We start from the raw sequence: 21,569 nt of genomic DNA, 5'->3' as shown, positions 1-21,569 counted from the left end.
TTGTTGGTATTCTTTATTCAAATCATGACAGGAAAAGACTTTTATGCCATTCAGCTGTGTAATCATGTGAGCAATGTGGGGACCTAGATGACTTTGTCTCCATTGCTTTGTTAGCCTGGTGCAAATCAACACAAATGCGCACTGCACCTCCACTGTCCTTGTTTGGTACTACGACCATGGGTAAAACTAATGGCATCGGATGAGTAGAGCGCTCAATGATGTCATGCTTTAATGTTTCTAGTGCTTTCAAAACAGCATCCTGCAAATGAAACGCAATCAGACGGTGTCGATGAGCAACAAGACAAATGCCCTCATTAATGTGAAGCTGCACCTTCATTGTCTTGAGTTTCTCTAGTCCATGAAACAACGATGGGAATTGACTTACTATTTCAGAATGTACATTGAGGTTGTAGTTGATGGATATCAGTCCCATGTCAGCAGCAGTGCTGAAAATGATGACCTGAGCAGGGAAGCTAGATCACGAGTTACAGTACCAGCAAGAAGAAACGAGCGTAGATAGGCAAGGGCACCCAGTCCTCATGCTCAACTAATTCAGGACTTTTCAGTAGGTAGAAATCTAAAGACACTGAATATTTGTCACAGTAGGATGTCATATTTGTGATCAGTAGATGTTACGTCTGCACATGTCTGTTTAAAGGTGTTTGATTGTTTGTTACTTATGGAGGTGATGAATGTTGAAAGATTATACAAAAGATATAACAAAAAACTATCAACAGTAACTCATCGGAAAAAGAGTCTCTGTATAAATTAGACTTCTAAACTTATTGCCAGTAGTACTTCTTGTGTTTTTTCTTGCAGCTGCGAGATGTAAGCATTACCCAAGGGCTGCGCGTTGGAGCATTTATAAAGTTACCATGATGTGGTTTTACACAACTCATGTAATTATTATCTTATACTGTGCCAACATTATGAAACGTATGGTTTCTAATTTCAACCATGGAATATTAGGGTACAAAATCAAGGGAATACCACAGCACAGATGAAATCGCTAAAAGCAAGCTAGGTATGTCTTACAACGTTTAAAATAATAGGATAAGGATTAGAAACATGGGCTTGATATCTGCAATAAAAGCATATTGCTAAAATATGCTTCCTCTGTATAGTCGCACTTAATTTAGAAATCCGACCAAGGAAAAGAAGGACATGATGCAATAAATACATTGGCTAAACACTACCCCTTCAAAATCAATACTAGTTAGTCATGAGAACGTATGAGTAAACTTGGTGAATATGGTACCTCTCTGAAGGAGAGGAGAGTGAGTATGAATTAGTGATGAGATAAGAGTAGTCAGTGAAGGTATTTTAAATACCTGCTGAATGAGTAAATCTGCTACAGTAACACGTTTACAGACTTTCACCAAAGGCTGCCTCCATGTTTGCAGGACAGATAATAACACATGGGCTGGTTCATTAACACCTGTGTTTGAACTCAAATCAACATGTGGGCTCAATCACTGGTGCACCGGATGTGCTACTGACATTAAATCGAGCAGCAGACGGGATAAGATCCAGTATTTCTTCAATGCTGTCCAGATGAATAAGCAATATTTTGCTAACAAGTGAAGTACTATGGAATTTCTTGATCAGGGGTGGGATTTTTCTGTGTAAAAATGAAAACAGAAAATAAAATATGGGAACCTCTTTCCAACTTCAGTGTTCATCGATTATTTTTAAATGTATTTATTATTTAAACATTTGGATACCATGCACCTCAAATACTCATATCCTCTATCCTTTGAGACATTAACAGTGTAATGTAAGTGCTTGTCTAGCCCGTTTATGCGATTAAATCACGCATAACTGTATCATTACATATTGTAAAGACAGAGTTGCATTAATCTTGAGTCACAACACTGCAATTAGGTTGCATAGTATCCCTACAACTGGTAACAACTCAAACTGAAACCTCCTCCGCAAACTTGGTTCTGTTGCTTTATCAGTGTAGGTGGGGCTAAACAGGACCTTGTCGGTCACTGATGATGGAAGGGGCGGGGAGTTCGCAACCAGTGTCATCCCAGAATTTGTAACCAAGTAATGCGTCTGGGCAGCCTACTCAGCCAATGTGACACTATCAGGATTAAATAAAAATCCATCCCATAAATGTGACAATTGTTACCTTAGCACATCTTTCCTCAGTGTGCAAGGCTAGTCTCCCACATCTAGCTCACTTTGTAAGACCTCCTTCCCATCTGTCGATAGAAGGGAGTTGTACCACTTTTCCATGATACTGCAATACGTCAGTTAACCAATATCGGTGCCAAGTCTGTATATTTATTCCCTGCTTCTCACTGCTTATGTCTGGGAAACAGTTGTAGCAAACAGGCCTCTGATAGGAGTAATCGTTACCTGCTTAATTGGAGCTCAAAGAGCTTCACGACCTGGAACAAGTAGCTGGTTAACAACTCCATACCATAAGGTAAAATGCACATTTTTGAAAACAAATCCAGGGCAAGCCACAATTTTCCTCTCAATAATTAAATTAAATTGTCTGAGTCATATAGGTCATATGGATGTACATGAATTGCATATACTTAATCATTTGAGATTTCTGAGCCCCTTTTGAGTGTATTCCAGAATTGATGTCTAGGCCTGGTTTCTTAGGTCCCCTCCCAGTTCTGTCATGTCTAAAAAGGATTTGTAGAACCATGATACTAGACTGTGTCCAGTCCCTGCTGTGAATAACAGTTGTGGCACTTCCAATGTTTCTGTTTTACTATATTCAGTTTTCCAACGTGTCCTAGTCGATTGTGTGAGCGACTCGTAAGCTAAAACTGTGATGGTCTAGTTTCATCCCTCAAGGTCTCCAAAGGCAATAGTTCTCTGCTGGATTATGAATAGCCTACAGTCAGTAAATCTATCTCTGTATAGCTGTTGCCGTCCAAACCATCCCCCAAGTTTCAGAACTTCTACCAGGGGCACAGGGTATACAAAAACTTGAGTTTTGTTCTACAAACACAATACACCCAAGATTTCAGGGCTAGTGTTGTCAGGATACTGGTGCGAGTAGATCATCCAACTGTACGATATTCTGGAATGTCATCCACTTTTGAATGCCTCCATGCCCAAAGGTCCCAGTTCCTGAGGAGAATTTCCCTCCAGCCACCTCAGAATCCACTGAAATTGGGCCATTGAATAATGCAGCTTCATGTCTTGGAACCCTAATGCTTCCATCATGATTGGTCTCGAGTATTTCTGGGGCATCCTGTGGCTACTGTCATGATTCACAACCTGGTGCTGCCCCTATATAGCTATGGTAGGACGGGAAGGCACCGCTGTTTTTGCACCACCTTTACATAAAAGGATGTATAAACGTATGTTATTCCTTTTTCACTATGTGGAGTTGGTGTGACTGTTCCATGTTGGTGTTTGCTCAGAATATGCTTTTGTTTATAGCCGTTCCGTTTCAATACCCAAGGTGAGAGGGACAGGGATCTGTTGCGCCATGCGGAACAGCAGAGATCTTGTGAGATCTTAACGGCTGCAGCGTCTTCCAGGATGCAGCGCTGAGGGGGGTTTAACACACATAAGCCATCCCTACACGCTTTGCCTTGTTGTTCCAGGTGGGAGCGACTTTGGCCTTCACGAGCCCAGAGAGGAAACTCTCGATTCTGCCTCTTGTTTGCCCGGAGTCATCAGCTCGCCACCATCTCCCGCACTACTTGAATTTCAGGACTATCCATCCGAGGTGAAGATATCATACAGGCACACTTTGCTGTGCACTTGGAAGCACCTCACTTCTTTTATTTTTATTATGACGCCATCATCAATCATCATACTTGCTAATGCCACAAACGCTAAACATTGGATTTACAGCACATGCCTTTTGTGTACTCTGATTGTGAGCGCTTGCTTCTTTCTGGCTTGAATTATAGCATATGCAAAACGGTGATTATACAACTGCATGTGTGTATGACTAATCTGGATTACAAACAGGATTGTATTAGTAGTATCAGCCCATACAAGACTCTTTATAAGCCCTCGTATTCTTCTAAATGTCAGCATCAAACAAACTAGTGTTTACTGTTAGGCATATGTGTGTCTTCTCATTCAGTTGCCAGAAATCAGTGACCCCTCAACGGATCATTTATAGTTTATTCACCCTAGTATTTAGAGGGAGTGTGAATTCAACAGTCTCTTCGGCAGTTGCCACTGGATTTGAGAAGAATGTTTATTGCTGCGCAACAGAGTTGCTAACAGGTTGATATATATATATGTGTTTCTCTCATATTGGGTATTCTCTATTGCAAGTGTGCCTAATAATATCCATGTGTGTCTATGTCTTCCCTTCTATCCACATTTAGTATGCACATCTCAGTGGCCTGCCGGTAAACATGTGCTATCATAGGGTGGGAGGTACATGACAGTAGGAACCAAAACCAACACATTATTCCAATACCTATTGTTTTGTCTTTAAGGGTATCATTGCTGCACGTAGAGAGGGACTTGAGTTTGGGCACCCAGGACATCCTCCCCAGTGCCCTAGGTTTTCTTTATTGTATGTGCTAACATGTTATAGCGAACTGTTTGTGGAGTTGGCCATATAGTCTATGTGAAGCCTTTCTGTGGACTATAAGTTAGGTTCACAGAGATTCAACGTCTACTCCCTGCCCACACAAAGTCGGCTAAGATTTTCTCCAGTTCTCTGAAGCAGGTTCTAGGAATCAAGATGAGTAGGGTGCTATGATAATACAGAAGTCTTGGAAGCATCACCAACTTAATTAAAGCAGTTCTGTCCCTGACATGACATGACAGTGGTAGGGTCTTCAAAACTGGATACTGCCCCTTAAAGTACGTATTGTCACACTTAGGGTTCCCCCTAATAAATCCTCTGTATGGTAAATATCAACATCACAATAACACAAGCATTTGCAAAGCCAAAAGGTCTCTCCCATGCAAGAGCTATTGACCTTGCCAATATTTTGTAGCCATGTTATGCACTAGCGTAGCTGCTGTTCAGCATGGATAAAGGCTAGTGGGGTAAATGGGAGAACAGTGGAGTATCGTAAAGTGGAGCAGAGTGTAGCATTATGGAGTGGGGTGGAGTGGTACAGAGTGGGGTGGAATAGAGTGGTACAGAGTAGGGTGGAGTAGAATGGTACAGAGTGGGGTGGAGTAGAATGGTACAGAGTGGGGTGGAGTAGAATGGTACAGAGTGGGGTGGAGTAGAATGGTACAGAGTGGGGTGGAGTAGAATGGTACAGAGTGGGGGAGTAGAGTGGCGCCGAGGGGAGTCGCGCCAAGTGGAGTGGCACCACGTGGCTCTGAGTGGCATCGTGTGACGTGGAGTGGCATCGTTTGACGTGGAGTGGCATTATGTGGCGTGGAGTGGCATAGTGTGGCGTGGAGTGGCATCGGGTGGCGTGGAGTGGCATCGGGTGGCGTGGAGTGGCATCGGGTGGCGTGGAGTGGCATCGGGTGGCGTGTGGTAGCATTTTGTGGCATGGGGAGGCATCGTGGGCATGGAGTGGCATCCTGTGGTGTGAAGTGGCACCGTGTGGCGTGGAGTGGTGCCAATTAGATTGTTCCGAAATAGAGTGGAGTGGTGCACAGTAGAGTACAGTGGGGTAGAGATCAGAGTGGCTTAGAGTGGGTTGGCAAAGAGTGCAGTGGAGTTGAGTGGTACACAGTAGTTCGCATAGACAGAGTAAGCAGTGTTGCTGAGTTGAGTGGCATAAAGTGGAGTGGTGCAGAGTAAAGTACAGCAACGCAGTGTGGGGAGGCGTGGAGTGAGATAGTGTGAAAAGGTGCATAGTAGACTGCAGTGTTGTGGAGTGCTGCAGACTAGAGTGGAGCAGGGTAAAGTGAAGTGTGCATTGTGTGGTAGCATACTGCCATTACAGACAACATATCTTTAATTAAAATGACCATTACATTTGCACAGACATACAGTTTTACTGATAAAATTAAACAGCACACAAACGATGAGTGGAAAGGTCATCACCTAGTGTATTGATTTGTTTTGAACGTATGAAATTATTTGTTTTCACCACACTTCAAAATTACTAAAAATGTGCTTCATTTGTGTTTTTCTAATGCGGATATATTCTGAAATATCTGTACAGTTCATTTACAGACATTTAAATGTTGCTGTGTGCTAGAAAAAAACATTGTACAGCCTTCCTCAAGCACACTCCCAATAGCAAGCATGATTGTAGCATAAACTCTCTCACTTTGAAGTCAGAAGAAGAAAAGTAAACACCAAGCTCTCTAGAAGGCAGAGCCTAGCATGTAAGCTCTGTCTTTGAATGCACAGCAAATGAGACAAGATAAGCCCAAGATTTAAAGGCTTGTTTACAGAAATCTAGTAGGGATGGAAGAATACAGTAAATACGGTTTGGGCAACAGAAGTAACAAACTCAAGCTGGATAGCCTAAAACAAAAAGCCAGCAAATCAAAAGCAAGCAAATGTGAGTTACAAACCACAAAGTCAATGGTAATCAATAAATGGAATGCATTCCCAGGGAAGCTTTCCAAATGCCCCCAGGATGCCATACGCAAAGCAAACAGCTGTGCTGTCTGGTAGGCTTCAACCTAAAAATCGATGTGGTTTCCATCTATTGTCGCAAGGAGCTAGGAACTCCGGTTCTAGTATTCTGTAATATCAAGAAGACACTGATTTTTTTTTTTACCAGCTAGCCCGTAATTCAGATAACTTCCCATATTATTTGATGCAGCCTATTGTGGGCTCAAATTCCTCTTGCCCATTTTTCAAAAACATTAGTAAATCATCTGCGTATAATCATAACACATACAGGCCATCTACCAGATAGATTCCTCTTGCTCTGTTTTCTCTGTGTAGTATGTCTGCAAAAAGTTAAATGGCCAAGGCAAACAGCATAGGAGACAATGGGCAACCATGATGTACTGTGTATGACAATGAAATCACCTCTCCTGTCTTAACACTGGCCATGGTGTTAGAAAATGAGTTTGATCGACCAATTCAGTTCTCCCCCAATCACTTGTGCTGAAGAACCTCAGTCAACAATTTCCACCTGAAAGAATCAAATGCCTTTTCTAAATTTTTTGTGGGAACTGTAGCCTTTGGGTATGATTACACAGATGTATTGTCTACTATTCGTAGAAGGCGCCCAAGTTTAATTGCTGTAGTACTCGCCCGTATAAAGCCAATCTCTTCACATGTATCAGTGAGGTCATATGGGGGCTCAAACTGAGCGCAAGGACCTTGTTTAAATTCCTATAGTCAAGGTTCAGCATAGACAACAGTCTATTGGAAAGACAGTTCATGGAATCCGTGCTTGGTTTCGAAATCGGGATCAAGGCTTCACTTGTTCTAGTGGGGGAGGGCAACCATTTCCTAGGCTGCTACGTACACTTTCCTAAATTGCTACACCAAGAGTTCTGTATGTGTGCAATAGAACCTAAGGGGTAATCTGTCAGTGAATGTGGTTTTCCCCGAGCTGATGTAAATCAAGAGCAAGAAGGTTTGTCCCTCAGTGACAGGAGTTTTCAGTACTTGCACTGCTTATCTTGTGACCTTTGGCAAACCTGCTCCGGTCAGATTATTCTGTATTGTACTCAATAAGGGTGCCTCCACATCTCTATAGAGATATTTATAAAACTCTAAAATATTAGTTAATACCTACCTGGTCCTGTACTACCCTCTCTGGTTCTTCTGTTATTCGGGTACCCACAGAGATTTGAAGGATGTTTGGATAGTCATGCCAGGAGGAACACCAATTTGTCACTCTTTGTGCTGCTGCACCATATAGCTTTTGTAATCTAGACAGCCTAGCCTGTCAACTGATGTAGGATAATCCTGTTGTAGTTTCAAGAGTTCTGGTCTTCTGTTTGGATGACTGATAACCATCATGTCCAGAGGTTGGAAAGACCTTCCAGTTTCGTTAAAGTCAAGACCAACATATATTATTCTTGTACCATTTTCCCCAATACAGTAGCCCCTAATTACTACTTTCAATGTATCCTATTTAATAAGTGAGGTTGTGGATGTTCCCTGATTATCACTGAAGAAATTATTGATGGTTTCCTTGATGGATTCCCTAAATGAAGTGTCTTCTAATACTACTCCCTGAAGGCGCAAAGTTGGGCTTGGCGAAAGGTGTATACACCAGCTGAATTTAAGGATCAATGGGTTATGCATGACAGTTTTACCCAGACACTGCGCCTGTTCCATGTATAAGGTAATGATGGGAGATCCATCGATACTTCAAAAGAGCCGCATGAAAATTCTTTGTTGAGAAATAAAAGGAATATTGCTGGAGTTGAGGGTGGGAATGCCTCCATAAATCTACTATTCACCAATCTGCCAGCCATTTGCAAATTCATTTGCCACTCCATGTGGCTGTACTGTTGACAGGGAGGGGGGTGGAACGATCTATCTAGAGTCACATGTAATACACAATTAGTGTTCCCTCCTGGCACTAGAGCAGTCTGTGGCCATTTAGGTAGCATATTAGAAATATTATTGAAAAAGTGCAGCTTATCACTACTAGAGGTATAGACAAGTCCCAATGTTAAAAATTGCAGCTTATCACTAACAGAGCTATAGACAAGTCCCAATGTTTTTTCGATATGGTTTAAACTCCCATACAAAATCACAATTCGCCTCTGTGGATCTAAGCTTACGTGGCAACAAAAGATCACCAATTTGATAATCAACTCAACCGGTCTTGTGTAGCTGCTAGTGCATGAAAAAAGGAGTTAGACAAGCAAGAAGATGGGGGAAGCAGGATTGATAACTTGAAACTGTAGAAATTACAATAAAAAAAGTAGATGAGCTAATAATCAGACAATAAATGTAAACGGGAAAGGCTGTTAACAAAATTCAAATCTTTCTGTTAGGGTGATCAGTTATATGCCCAGAGTGCCAGACACAATGCATTCGATGAAATAGGAGGGTTTTTTGTGAGTTCAATTTGGGAGCAGTAATCATCTGAGTTAGAGCAGGGGAAGGAAGCTTGAAGGGAAGGCTCAATGCAATTGACCTGGCCATGAACTGCTTATGTGAAGGTAATAAAAAGACCAATCACATGGAAATGCCTTAAATTGAGGCATGCTTGAGGGAACTTTATACAACTGAGAATTAAACATGAGTGCTGTATTTTAAGGGGAAAAAAGTAACTATGATCCCAGTAACAGCAAAAATGCCCTCCTAGATAACAGCGGCATAATCATAGTTGGAATTGGAGAAAAACAGTGTGATATATATATGAAATAAAGCACCCCCTGCCATACAATACAACCTCGAGTCACTGAGGAGGTCTGTGGCCATATAGAGAGGAACAAGACCAAAGAAAGCTGGAACATAGGGGAACTCCTTATGTGTGCAGGCGCTACTGTGTTCCTTACCACACTGTCACCATTCCCACAAACCACCTAGAATCTTGGTGTGTTACTCTATCATATGAAAGAGATTGGATGTTTGCAAACATGGATAATAAAATCAGAGCCTGTAGAGTAAAATTAAACAGCCCAAAAAGCAGTTACATATTTGTTGCAAAATATATTAGAATCTGTTTAATACCCATCAGATTAAAAACTAACTGTAGCTCACAATGTGTAAAAGCACGCAGAGATTTAATTTTTTCTAGAATAACCTAAAGAATGCTAAAAATAAATAAGTTGCCATAAATATTTCCTTTCTGCAGATCACTGCTCATCTGCAAAAAGAGAGCAAACGTAGAAAAAAAGCCCTAAGTAGAACTGGAATCCAGTACAATGGCACTGTGAGTTAAATGCTAGCGTATGAGGTTGCTTCGGGTCACAGTGCCAAATCTTCAAAGGGTCTGACTCAGACTGTCAACATTCCCAAAATCAAGGAGATTAAAGCTGGTATTAACAGTGTGTACTTATAAACGAAAATGTCAGCTATAGAGCACCATGGAAGGGAACAGTTAGTAATTATGAAACTCCTTTGCTTGGATATCTTGAAAAATTCATTTTAGATTTATTTGCCAACTCTTACAATGATATTTTGTAAAATTGATTCACAGCCTAAAAGACTATGTTTTGCAAGGCAATGTTTTGACGTGTGCCACATAGTAAGAAAAAAAATAAATGAATAAGAACTAAAAACAATTCACCAGTGCACAGCATCAGTACTTAAAACACCGCAACCAGCCACATACCTCTCCAATGACATCAGTCTGACAGAAGGCATCGCAGTACTGCTGAGGTAAAGTGGAATTGCTGAGCGTGCTGAAATTCTGCTGGAGATCCTGCAGAGATTCCGTGAGGGAGCAACTGTTCCTGAATCCATCTGTTATCTTAGCCAAGCTCTGAAACAAAAAACACCCATATTTTGAGTACATTTATAGCTCAAGATTGCAATATTTTTAGGTATGGAATTAGTATATATTTTCTCAAAAATACACACTATAGCTGAGAAAGGTATTATGACATTAGGGATTTGAGTGTTTCTAGATTGAAGGCTACTCGCGCACACATAAAAGCCTTACACACACTGGACCAGCATACCTGAACAGCCACATATACTTCCACCAGGATTGCCAAACACCTACTCTCTGCCTCACTTTCACTCGCATCCCCACTACCCCACGCGTGAACAGAAGGAGATCGCTCATTCTTCTACATCGCACTCAATTCATGAAACGACCTCCCTCAACATATCAGAGCCTTCTCCTCACTTCTGGAGTTCTGAAAGAAGCTAAACGCCTGGCTCTTTGAATAGTGCCGTGGGGACCACACGCCTATACAACCGCTCAATCGTCTGGATACCCTCACGGTAACATAATATATAACACATCACATACCGTGTGGAATAGAAAGTTGTGGGGGGACTGACGGGAAGAGGGAGCTCAACATCCAGGAGCAGAGGATTGTGTTGTGCCCGAGCCGCCTACTCTCCCGGTGGGCAACAGTTAAAAGGTGGAGGCAGGCCTAGTAGCGAGATGATGCTAGAAGGGGGTAGGCAGAGTGGAAAGGTGATGGTATTTTCCGGGAATTAAGCTGAGTAGTATGGATGGGTGTCGAAAACTGGACCTTGCGAGGTAATGGGAGTTGGGGCAAAGGGGTGGAGAACTTTTGGTGGGCAATAGGGTCTCACAGCACGGCGCAAGGGACAGATGGAAGGCAGTACAAGTCCACCTGCTGCCCCAAGCAGGATGAACAGTGTCCCGCTGTCATGTAGGGCCACGAAACCAGGTATTTTTATGTCGAAGATTTTGAAAAGTTTAGAACTAGGCAAAGTTGCTAGTTAGATGACTTTGCATGTGTCTGAACTCTTATCAGCTAGACAATTAGAGAAGCACATTGTATCCAACCACAATATTGCCATGAAATGGAGAACGTTTTATATGAAGAAAAAGGTTTCAATGACAGAGTAGCAGTGTGTGTGGGTACATGAATCGCTTTCACCTGCCTGTTAATTTGAAGACTGCTGATGTCAAAGTATGGGTTTTCTAATACCTAGAGGTTAGTTGACATGGAGCCCTTGTATCAAATTTGTAAAGTACTTCTTACATATGCTATCCCAATCATTGGGCAGGTATCGTCGACAGCTAAGTAATCAGACCAGCTACAGGTTATTGTGTATGTTTAGCAGACAAGAAAGCGGCAGAGAGCATCCAGGGGATGAGATGTGCTTGCCGAACAATGCAACCAGTGTGATATGTGTGCAAGGCAACCCTACTTAAGGAAGGAGTAGGAAAGTACAAGAAGATGGTGAACAATGGTTCTGATAGGGAAGGGGGCCAAGCATCAGCAATTATCACAAAGTGGTAAACTGAGTACCATTAAATTGGGTGAGAAGACTGCTAAATTATGGCGCTTAGCAACGACAGAGACCTCCTATCAAGTGCTTTGTAAAAATGTGATAATTTTGTGTGCAGTTGGGAACAGTTTTGATATGGAAATGAGATGACTTTAAAAAAGCTGTTTTGCAGGCAACCCCTGTGTTTTAGGAGGCTGAATGAAATGTTCATGGAAAGAGACTGATGTGTGCATGAGCAGTCAATCCTTTAAAAAAGTGTTGGGAATGAGATTCGAGCAACGAACACAAGACATCTTTGAATGTTGTCAGCCGGGTGTCGAACTGAGAAACGAATCGAGATGGGTGGCTTGCTTGAAATAATCAAGTTCAAGTTTCAAAAGCTTTATTCGACAGCATGTCATAAAAGCAAGTACATCCTAGCGATTCCATAAATACTAAGCTAAAATATCTTAAAAATACATTAAATCATTATGCTGGCGGATAACATCAGATAAAAACATCATCAATGGATAAAAGATCTTAAAAGATCAAACATTGAATAAAATTAATAGACATTTCTTGGTGGTAAAACATTCATTGATCAGCTTCAGTGGATTTCAAGGCACGAAGGCGTAATATCCAAGCCCACCCCAGAAATTTAGCAACAGCGATTGCCAAACAGGGGGTGCAATCAGATTCTAAAATTCTTAGAGCTTCCTTATAGCTACGTGTTCCCAAATTTAGGCATACTGGCTTTATCCATCTGTGGCGGGGGGCAGTGTATAGCGGGCACACAAACAACAAATGACCAGCATCCTCAACCAAGTCTAAACAGTGGTGACATTTATCATCCTTGGAGATTGACCATTTGTGGGTAAAAGCTTTTACAGGGAGAGACCCGATTCGGAACTGGAAATACAGTTTCCTGTCCATGGGCCTCTCTATAATATCCCAATATGCCTCACAGGATGGTAAAAATTTAATATCAAAGAAACGGCCAGTCAAGTTAGAGCCTTGGCCAGCACGAGAGGCAGATGTCAGGGTCATATCCCAATACAATTTCTTGAGGATTGACTTTGATGGAATACTTGAACCGTTTATATCATTCCATAAATACCCTAGCTCCAGTTTTATAAGCAAGTTCTTAATTTCTTTAAGCCAAGTAATGGAATGAAAACAATCAGCCCTAATAATGTCCTTCAGGGCACTAGCATAATGTTCAAGTTCCGGCGTTGTCATGATCCGCCGCCAATACAGAAGTGGACGTAATTGCGCCAGATCCTCAATTTTTTTCCTCCCTAGATCGTATTTTAGTGGGATCATTGGGGTACTTTGAGGAACACCTGTTAGGCTGCGTAGGAACTTATTTTCAGCCAGCCGTAAGCCACTTAAATTTGCAAACCCCCATAGCTCCGAACCATACAGCGATGCACTAATAACTTTCATATTATAGATTTCCAAGGCAGGCCTAATTGGCTTAGTCAATGAAGATCTGTGCTTGGAAATAATTGCACCTGCGAGCTGGTGGAACTTTATTTTCATATTGTGCTGAAGCGATATTCCTAAATATGTAAAAGCCTCAACCTGCTCCAATGGAATACCATTATATTTTATCACTCCTCTAAAATTTTGTCGTTGGTTTAGACACATAAATTTAGTTTTAGAGGTATTTATCTCGAGGCCCCGATCATGACAAAAATTAGCGAATATGTTTAACGCTTTCTGCAATCCGCTTGGGGTTCGTGAAACCAACAACGTATCGTCCGCGAACATGAGAACAGGCACTCTGGATCCTGCCAGAATAGGGGCATCAGTAGGGGAACAGCCAAGGTAGTCGACTATCCCATTTATGTATAAAGAAAACAATGTAGGTGCCAGGACGCATCCCTGCCGAACACCACGTTCAACAGGAAATGGGTCCGTCACCTCCCCCTGGCTTCCCCATCTAATTTGTGCATAATTGTTCTGATGTAGGCGGACGAGTAAGGTTAGTAATTCCGGGGCCATACCTGCTTGGGCGAGAACCCTCCAAAGTTTAGAGCGAGGCACCAGGTCGAAGGCTGATCGCAGGTCTATAAAGACTGCATAGAGGGTCCCTTTGGACAACTTCACGTTCCTCCAGTAAAGAGCTAGAAAGTAAAAAACTTGGTCAATAGAGCTGGTGCAAGGTCTAAACCCGGCTTGATATGGTGACAAGATGTTATTATCCTCAACCCAAGATTGGAGTTTATTTTGTACCAACCGACCTATTATGTTTTGTTGCTGAGTCTATAAGACTAATAGGTCTATAATTACTTGGGAGTGATTTGTCACCCTTTTTATAAACCGGGATTATTTCTGCCCCTTTCCATGAAGAAGGAATGGGTGCACCCATGGCCACTGAGTTAGCTAGCCATTGAAAGTATTGGCACCAAGATAGTCTATCAGTTAAAAACACATCCGCAGGTATCCCATCCATTCCCGGTGCACGGCCCGCTGTTATACTATCCAAAGCTAGGTTAACCTCTTTAATTGAAAACACCTGTGTTTGGAAATAAACAGTGGGGGGAAGTGGTTGCTCTTCTGCGGATGGAACAGAAGCATACTGTGGTTTAAAAAATTCAACCCATTGGTTTTTTGCCACATGGTTTTGTGGGGAGGGTGCGGAGCCACCTCTGCCCCACTTTAATGTGGCCCAAAATCGTTTTTGGTCTTTAGCCAAGCATGCGTGTTTCAGATCCTGCCACTGGTTCTCATCCCAGTCCTTCTTAGCTGCTAACTGAACTTGCCTATAAAGCTTCCTGGCTGATCTCACATCTTCCGCTACTCCTGATCTCAGAGCAACACTCAAGTTCTTACGGGCTATTTTACAGGATTTGTTAAACCATCCCTCTTCAGGTGGGCAACCCTTGATGAATTTTCCACTACTGGGGGGTTTCATGAAAAACCCTTGGAGTTTAGTGAAAAAGATGTTATGGGCCTCGAGCATAATTAGATGGAAGTCGGAGTTAGTTGATTTAGGGCCTAAATTGGCCACCTCACAAATGATAGTTTTCTTGAGGTCATCCAAGATTTCCACCTTCTCGATGAATCTATCCCATTTGACATGCCGCATATTGTTTGATGCGACGATATCCAGAGTTACTTTCCCCCCCTCAGTTTTGGATTCTCTAGGGGTATTTGATAAAAGTAACTCTAGACACAAGGGATTATGATCACTTTCGTCCCGTGCGATTACGGACATGTCATTCAGACTGTTCCAAACTCTAATATCCACCAGGAAGTAATCGATCCGACTAGCAGACCTTCCGTTATCAAATGTGCTTGCACCCTGCCGATCTGATTTAGTGCGCCCATTAGCAGCTCTAAGCCCTAAGCTTGAAATAATATAAGCCACTGGTACTTACTTTGGGCCGGGATCCATCCAGGTTTTTGACCACTATGCCACCCCATAGAGGAATAAACCATGTACAAATCAACCCATGTCCTGAACCAACAGGATTAGCCCAGCCTCAACTTCCTTGCCAGGACCCCCTGAACACAACACAAGCAAACCTAGCCTGAGTTTGGCCTCATCAGTAAGGTGCAGCTTGAGTCCTGTGGCACAGTGAGCAAAGGACCCATCCCTGAGCATACTTTGTCACACTTAGGGCAAGTGATAGGACTGCTTGAATTCATTTCAGCCACTGGCAATTAGTAGAGCCACAATCCAATCAATTGCCTTTTTGTCCACCATACCACCTTTGAGAGGAACCAGTCATATGTAAATCATCCTCTCCTGCTGTTCCAATAGGGAGAGTCATGCCGGGCTGGTTGGAGGGTCTAGAGAAGGCATGTGTAAGACCTCAACAAGGCTAGCAGGGACTGCAGCTAACCTCTAGGGGAATAATTGTGGAGCACACTAATAATAATGTAACTGCTTGATGGTATACATTAAAAAGATAGAGAGCCATCGGGGAAGTGCGGAGAAGGAATGGATAAGCTGCCAAGGACAGCATTTCAGAAGCTTTGAGGTGATACTGGGAAGCTATGTTGAAATTATATGCGATAATATTTGGTGTTTGAAGGAGACAAGTTAGTCAAGCTGTACCACAGCGCATAATGAAGGGAGGGCACATAGGGGATATTTGGGGGAGCATTTGACTACACAGAACTTTGGAGACTTACATTGGGGATTATGTATGGGCATTGAAAGTTAAAGAGGTGGAACCACAACACATGGTCAAGATGCTAACAGGTGTCACGGAGATGAGCAGAGTCAAATTTATATGTCTCATGGGTAAAAGTGGGCACTGAATTTGTTGATCCACTAATTGTTAACTGCAGGACAACACTATGTAGTAGTAACTACAAAGTATCTGACTAATTGACAACAGAAAAGAATTTGACAGGAGTCCACATACCGAAACAGTAATTACATTTTCCAGAAAGTGTTTCACAAAGGAAGGTTATTGATATATGGTTACAATTTGTCTTTGCACATGAAGGAATATTTCCATACACAAAGGATGTCATGTCCTGACCACAATATGGTTGTATTAGAAAGCAATGTGGACATGCCCCCGCCTTCGCTTAAAGGCAAAATAAGGTGTCAGCTTTTTACACGTAAAAGCAGTAGCGGCCCGTCCCCTGCCAAAGTGGGGAGCCGGGCCGAAGGAGGGAGTATGGAGGAGGGAGGGAGGGTTTGGTTCCAAAAAAAGGCAAATAAAAATACACTTACCTTAACGCTGCCCCCACCACAATATCCCGTGCATCGGATCTTCCTGCTTCTGGCTCTGGACACTGGTTCCAAGCCTGCCCTGCGGCCGATCCCGAAGCTGCTCCCGGATGAGAGCAGCTTCAGGATTGGCCTGAGCATTGGCAACTTGCGCTCCCAGGCAGACTGGGAGCCTGTGCCTGCTCTCTCCAGCCCCAGCAATGCAGCTGGAGAGCGCTTCACTGTGCATGAGGGGTTTGGCTGGCCTGAGACGGTTAGCCAAGCACCTCATGCGCAGTGAAGGGACTTTCCACCACTCCCCAGCCAGCAATGTCACCCCCTGGATCCGCCCCCAAGACTTGTCAGAGTCCTGGGGCCGGGTCCAGGGGTTTAAAATAACACTATAATAAAACGGGTTTAAATCCCATTTTATTATTGTTTTATTTACTGGTGGTGGTGCTCCTCTGCCCTAATGGAGCAGCAACCACTGCATAAAAGAGAAGAATCAAGGGCAGTGTTTAGAATGCAGGGCTGATGCGAATATTCAAGCAGAAAAAAAGTTGTTAATGTTTTGAAAAAAAGGTTTAAAGACCTGGGATTAGGAAGAAAGGTCTGAACTGACCGTGACTGAAGATGTGGAAGGGTGACTGGATAGGCTATTTAATTTGCCTCATATATATTTTTGGAGTACCCCAATATGCTGCATTTGTTTACTTGCTCACTGAGGAGTGAGGCCATATAAGTTATTACTGTTTCGCAATAATGATGCATTTCTTTTCCACATCATGCAACAATGTGTAGTACATTTATCACACATCTGATAATATGCTTCTAAATCATTATATATATATATATATATATATATATATATATATATATATATATATATATATATATATATACACACAGGCGCACACACACACACACACACACACACACACACGTATTAATTTAGATAAATGGTGATTAGGAAAAGGAATAGTGGCTTAGGCTTTAGTATGAATATACAAGTGAGTTCTCACAATATTTCTCTCACCTGACATCATGGATAAAAGGGTTTATTTTTCTCAGAAAAAATGGTTTGGATAGTATAAATGGATAGTGTTCACAGCCCTCACTGAGCGATTTGCAGCTCCTTGCAGAGATGCATCAAGACCATTTTCTTACAACCATCTGTACAAAGACATAATTTGGCCAAGACTCGGAGACGAGCCATTTTGTGGACTAGAAAAACAGATGCAGTTCAGGTACAAATGTGATGACAACAATGAATTCTCAAGATGCAAATCCTTGGTGCTTAATGAATGCACCATGTAGTATGTGGTCTTTTGTTTTTAGGTCTCGCAGACCTGCGTTGCAGTGCACATGCGCTGCTCACTCTGCGAGGCTTTTTGTAATAGAGGAGATTTCAGAAGTGGGGTTGAAGCCCCGCCCATCATGCTCATTGGCTGGCATCATCGTTTATGCTAAACAGTGGCCTCTGATTGAAAATGAGGCTTCTTTGTTACCACCCTGTCTCCTTTATAGAGGGCCCATCCGGACTGGATGGTTTGTTTGCGGCGTTACACTGTCTTCGATATGTAGGCGGTAAGCACTATTTTGTTGGGCAGACACACGCTGGCCGGAGGTGTGCACGTTGTTGTTCTTATTAGCGGAGTTACAGTTTGTTAAACATTGCGGCAGTCTCAGCAGTAATGGTGTTTTGTAGCTTACGATCTTTACCGGCAATTTTCAGCTCTGCCTCTACTCTCGCCCTTTCACTGTCTCCCTCGCCACCCCCTCCTCAGCCTCATCCTCTGCAGTCTCCGTTGGACCCGCCCTCCCTCAGCATTGGTATGCACTGCACCCTCTCCTCCAGCCCTTCCCCTCCGCCTCTCTGCCTGCCTCCCTCCCTCCTCCTGACTTCTCTCCCATGATGTCTCATCACATCTTGATGCCTTGAGAAGGATGCCCGAGCTCTCCGCTGCTGTCCCCCAGATCCCCTAGGCCCGGGACCCGTCCTTGGCCTGACCATGAACCCCTTGCTGGGCTTGCCCCCCCCCCCAGCCTTTTCCTGCTCCAGCAACAGCACCAGACGCAGGACGAGCACCACCAGTACTAGCTGCAGGACTACAGCTCGGAGGAGCTCCTCAGCCCACCGGGACCTCCGCAGGCCGCCATGGCCCTCTGCAAAAACCTGGGCTCCAACATCAGGGTCCTCAAGACCCTCAACCTGCGCTTCTGCTGCTTCCTGGCCAAAGTGCACCAGTTGGAGCACCGCAACAAGCTCCTCGAGAAGCAGCTGGCCCAGGCGCTAGACGAAGGTCGGCACCGGCGCGCTCTCACCCGGGACCAGTCGGTCCAGACCGGCTTCGTGGGACCCATCTGGCCGCTCGGCCTGGCCATTGGCTCCGCTGGCGGCATCGGCACACCAGGCTTGGGGCGCACGTCAGCCTTGTTGCCCTGCGGGAGGCCCCTGGAGTCACCCCTAGGATCGCCCTGCCATCCTGGGGGTCCTCCCTCGTCAACCCCCTAGGCAGCAGTGCCTTCGTCACACTTCATGCCGGAATCCATTTTGACCTACTCTAGCACATGGCGAGTCGGCACCGGCACCGAGACTCTGGTGCAGGGGCCCGGGGTGTCGTGGGTGCACCCCGGAGTAGGGGTGCAGATCGACACCATCATGCCAGAGATCAGGGCGCTATACAACGTGCTGGGAAAAGTGAAGCGAGAACAGGACGAGTACAAAAGGAGGTGAGAGTCCCGGACAGTGTGAAGAGCGCCTAGATCCGCCAACTGTTCTATCTGTATTATGCTCGTTTATTCAGTTGTACTGAAGGGTGGCTACGACTGCCCACACACAGTGGTAAGATGCCACGTTGATAGCAGGCGTGCTTTAGGCCAGCCCCACCACCACAACGTAAAACAACTGCTCGTTTCAGTACTACTTCTGTGTATATCAGGGAAGCTTGCACTGCTCTGATCTATTCTGTGAAGATCTCAGTACCGTTTACAAGTCCCACTACCACAAAGTAAAGCAACTGCTCGTTTCAGTACTACTTCTGTGTATACCAGGGAAGATTGCACTGCTCTGGTCTATTCTGTGAGGATCCCAGTACCGGTTAAGAAAGTGTTGAACATGTCTGTACTTCTACTACCACTATTTGTGTACGAGGGGGCCTTGCTCTGTTGCCTGTGCTGTCCCTCCCTGTAAAGTGCCAGTACTGTATCTCTCCTGTTCCGGAGGCTGGCCAGCACCTCTGCCATTTATGCACTAACAGTTTTATTTATGGCGGAAGCTTGCTCTGTGTCATGTGGTGCACATGTGTGTGGGGAGCTTGCAGTGCTAGCTACCCCAGCTCCAGTTCTTTGTAGGAGAGTCGTGTACAGTGCCAATGCTGTATCTCTCATGCTCTTGAGGCAGGCCTGAGCCTCTGCTGTCTGTGCGCTATCAGTTTTATTTATGGCAGAAGTTTGCTCTGCGCCATGTGGTGTACACATTGTGTGTGTGGAAGCTTTCATTGCTGGTTACCCCTCTCCTGTTCTTTGCAGGAGTGGGGTGTAAGGTGCCAGTTCTGTATCTCACCTGCTCTTGAGGCAAGCCTCCGCCTCTGCTGTCTATGCACTATCAATTTTATTTATGGTGGAACTTGCTCTGCCTCGTGTGCTGTACATGTTGCGTGTGTGAAGCTTGCACTTCTGGTTACCCCTTCTCCTGTTCCTTTTAGGAGGTGGGTGTAAAGTGCCAGTGCTGTATCTCTACTACTCTGGAAGCATGTTTAAAGGGACATATATTCGTAAATTTAGCTGGGAAGCTTTTATTAAAAAAAAGGAAATAAACTGGTGTCTGTGAAAATGGTAGTTTGCTGGCCAGTCCTCGTACCCTTGTATTGAATCTTCCCCGGACCTGTTTTTCTGAGATACTGAAGTTTATCCTTCCACGGATGATAGTTTGAGGATGGATAATTATGGGTGTGCTCTTTGACTGCAGGTTGGTTAATGTATTGGTGTAGTAACAAACGCTCCGAATAGCAGTATTTACCAAAAACCTCAGGCTATTGCTAACTTGTTTCTTTACTACTTCTAGTCGAACAGTGTAGGTCTACTACGAAAGCTACTTTTCCACGAAGTGAGTTTTTAATAAAAAAGACGTCGGGTGGGTGGTGATTCTGAGCTAGAAAGGATTTTCTCCCCACTAAAAATGGTATCTGCAAAATTTTTGCTGTGCTAAAAGCACCATATTCCCAGCTTACAGGATCAAGCAGAGTTGTAAAAGAAAACAAAATTGTAAAAAAAGTATTTGAATTTCTGTAGTCTCGCTACAGACTGCTCCAGCTGTCGAAAGCCAGCATTGTGTTCCATATTCCACAGTCGGTACTATCTCAATCAAGTTTGGATGGCTTTTGTGTTTATCTCATTCGCCTTTTCTCTTATTTTCTTCTTTACTCCCTTTCTGTGCTTGATACACGCTCACAAGCTTTTTAGGTCAAGCCTGGGCAGCTAATGCGCTGCTCTGCGAGGCATGCTGTAATGGAGGATGGACTTGAGGCCCCGCCGACTCTCCGCCCATATTGGTCATTGACTTGTGTCATTGTCCTTCGTAAATGCGGTCTTCATTTGTAACCTCCCATGAGGACTGGCCCTTTTACTTCGGTTGTTAAACGATATGTCTTTTTTACTCTGTAAGCACTATTTTCTTTCATGAGCTTCTCTTACTGCAGCAACGACATGCTTTCCTGCAACATTCTGCGCACCATGGGCGCATTCACGGGGCGCTTTTACAAAAAAAAAAAGCATTTGTTTGTCAACTTGACAAACACTTTTTTTGAGTAAAAGCGCTCCATACCGCCCTTTTACTTTAATAGCAACCACAGACCTTTATTTAGACAACTCGTCTAAAGAAAGGGCGTGGCCTCTATTAACATGAAAACCAGCATGGGGTGCTTGTAAACAACAAGAATTTGAAATGCAATAGGTCTTGCATTTTTGAAACTTTGACCTATTGGTAGTGGAAAATAACAATGCCTTTTATTATTGCCGGTTTTTTAAACACATAAATAAAAAGCATTGTTATTTACAATGCCAATAGGTCAAAATCTCGCAATTGCGAGACCTATTGCATTGCAAATGCTTGTTTTAAATGCACTCTGTGCTTTGACATTCGCTACATTCGTGATTTTTACAATTATTTTCCACTAACATTTT

At 43.6% G+C, this 21,569-nt stretch overlaps 1 protein-coding gene and 1 pseudogene across 3 annotated transcripts in view; one reads left to right on the top strand and one right to left on the bottom strand.

Annotated features, from left to right (window-relative positions):
- Positions 1-21,569, bottom strand: part of WWC3 (WWC family member 3) — a 457,878-nt gene that overhangs the window by 201,311 nt on the left and 234,998 nt on the right. For all 3 annotated transcript variants that reach the window (XM_085622192.1, XM_085622194.1, XM_085622193.1), the window contains one exon: positions 10,128-10,277. In XM_085622192.1, coding sequence (XP_085478318.1) covers positions 10,128-10,277 — 150 coding nt within the window. The remainder of the gene's footprint in view (positions 1-10,127; positions 10,278-21,569) is intronic.
- On the top strand, positions 18,544-19,122 carry LOC146805043 (non-homologous end joining factor IFFO1 pseudogene; annotated as a pseudogene).

This window comes from Triturus cristatus, chromosome 8 (assembly GCF_964204655.1).
Source record: "Triturus cristatus chromosome 8, aTriCri1.1, whole genome shotgun sequence".
Lineage (NCBI taxonomy): Eukaryota > Metazoa > Chordata > Amphibia > Caudata > Salamandridae > Triturus > Triturus cristatus.
Note: the sequence above shows the minus strand (reverse complement) of the source record. Positions and strands in the feature narration are given on the sequence as shown.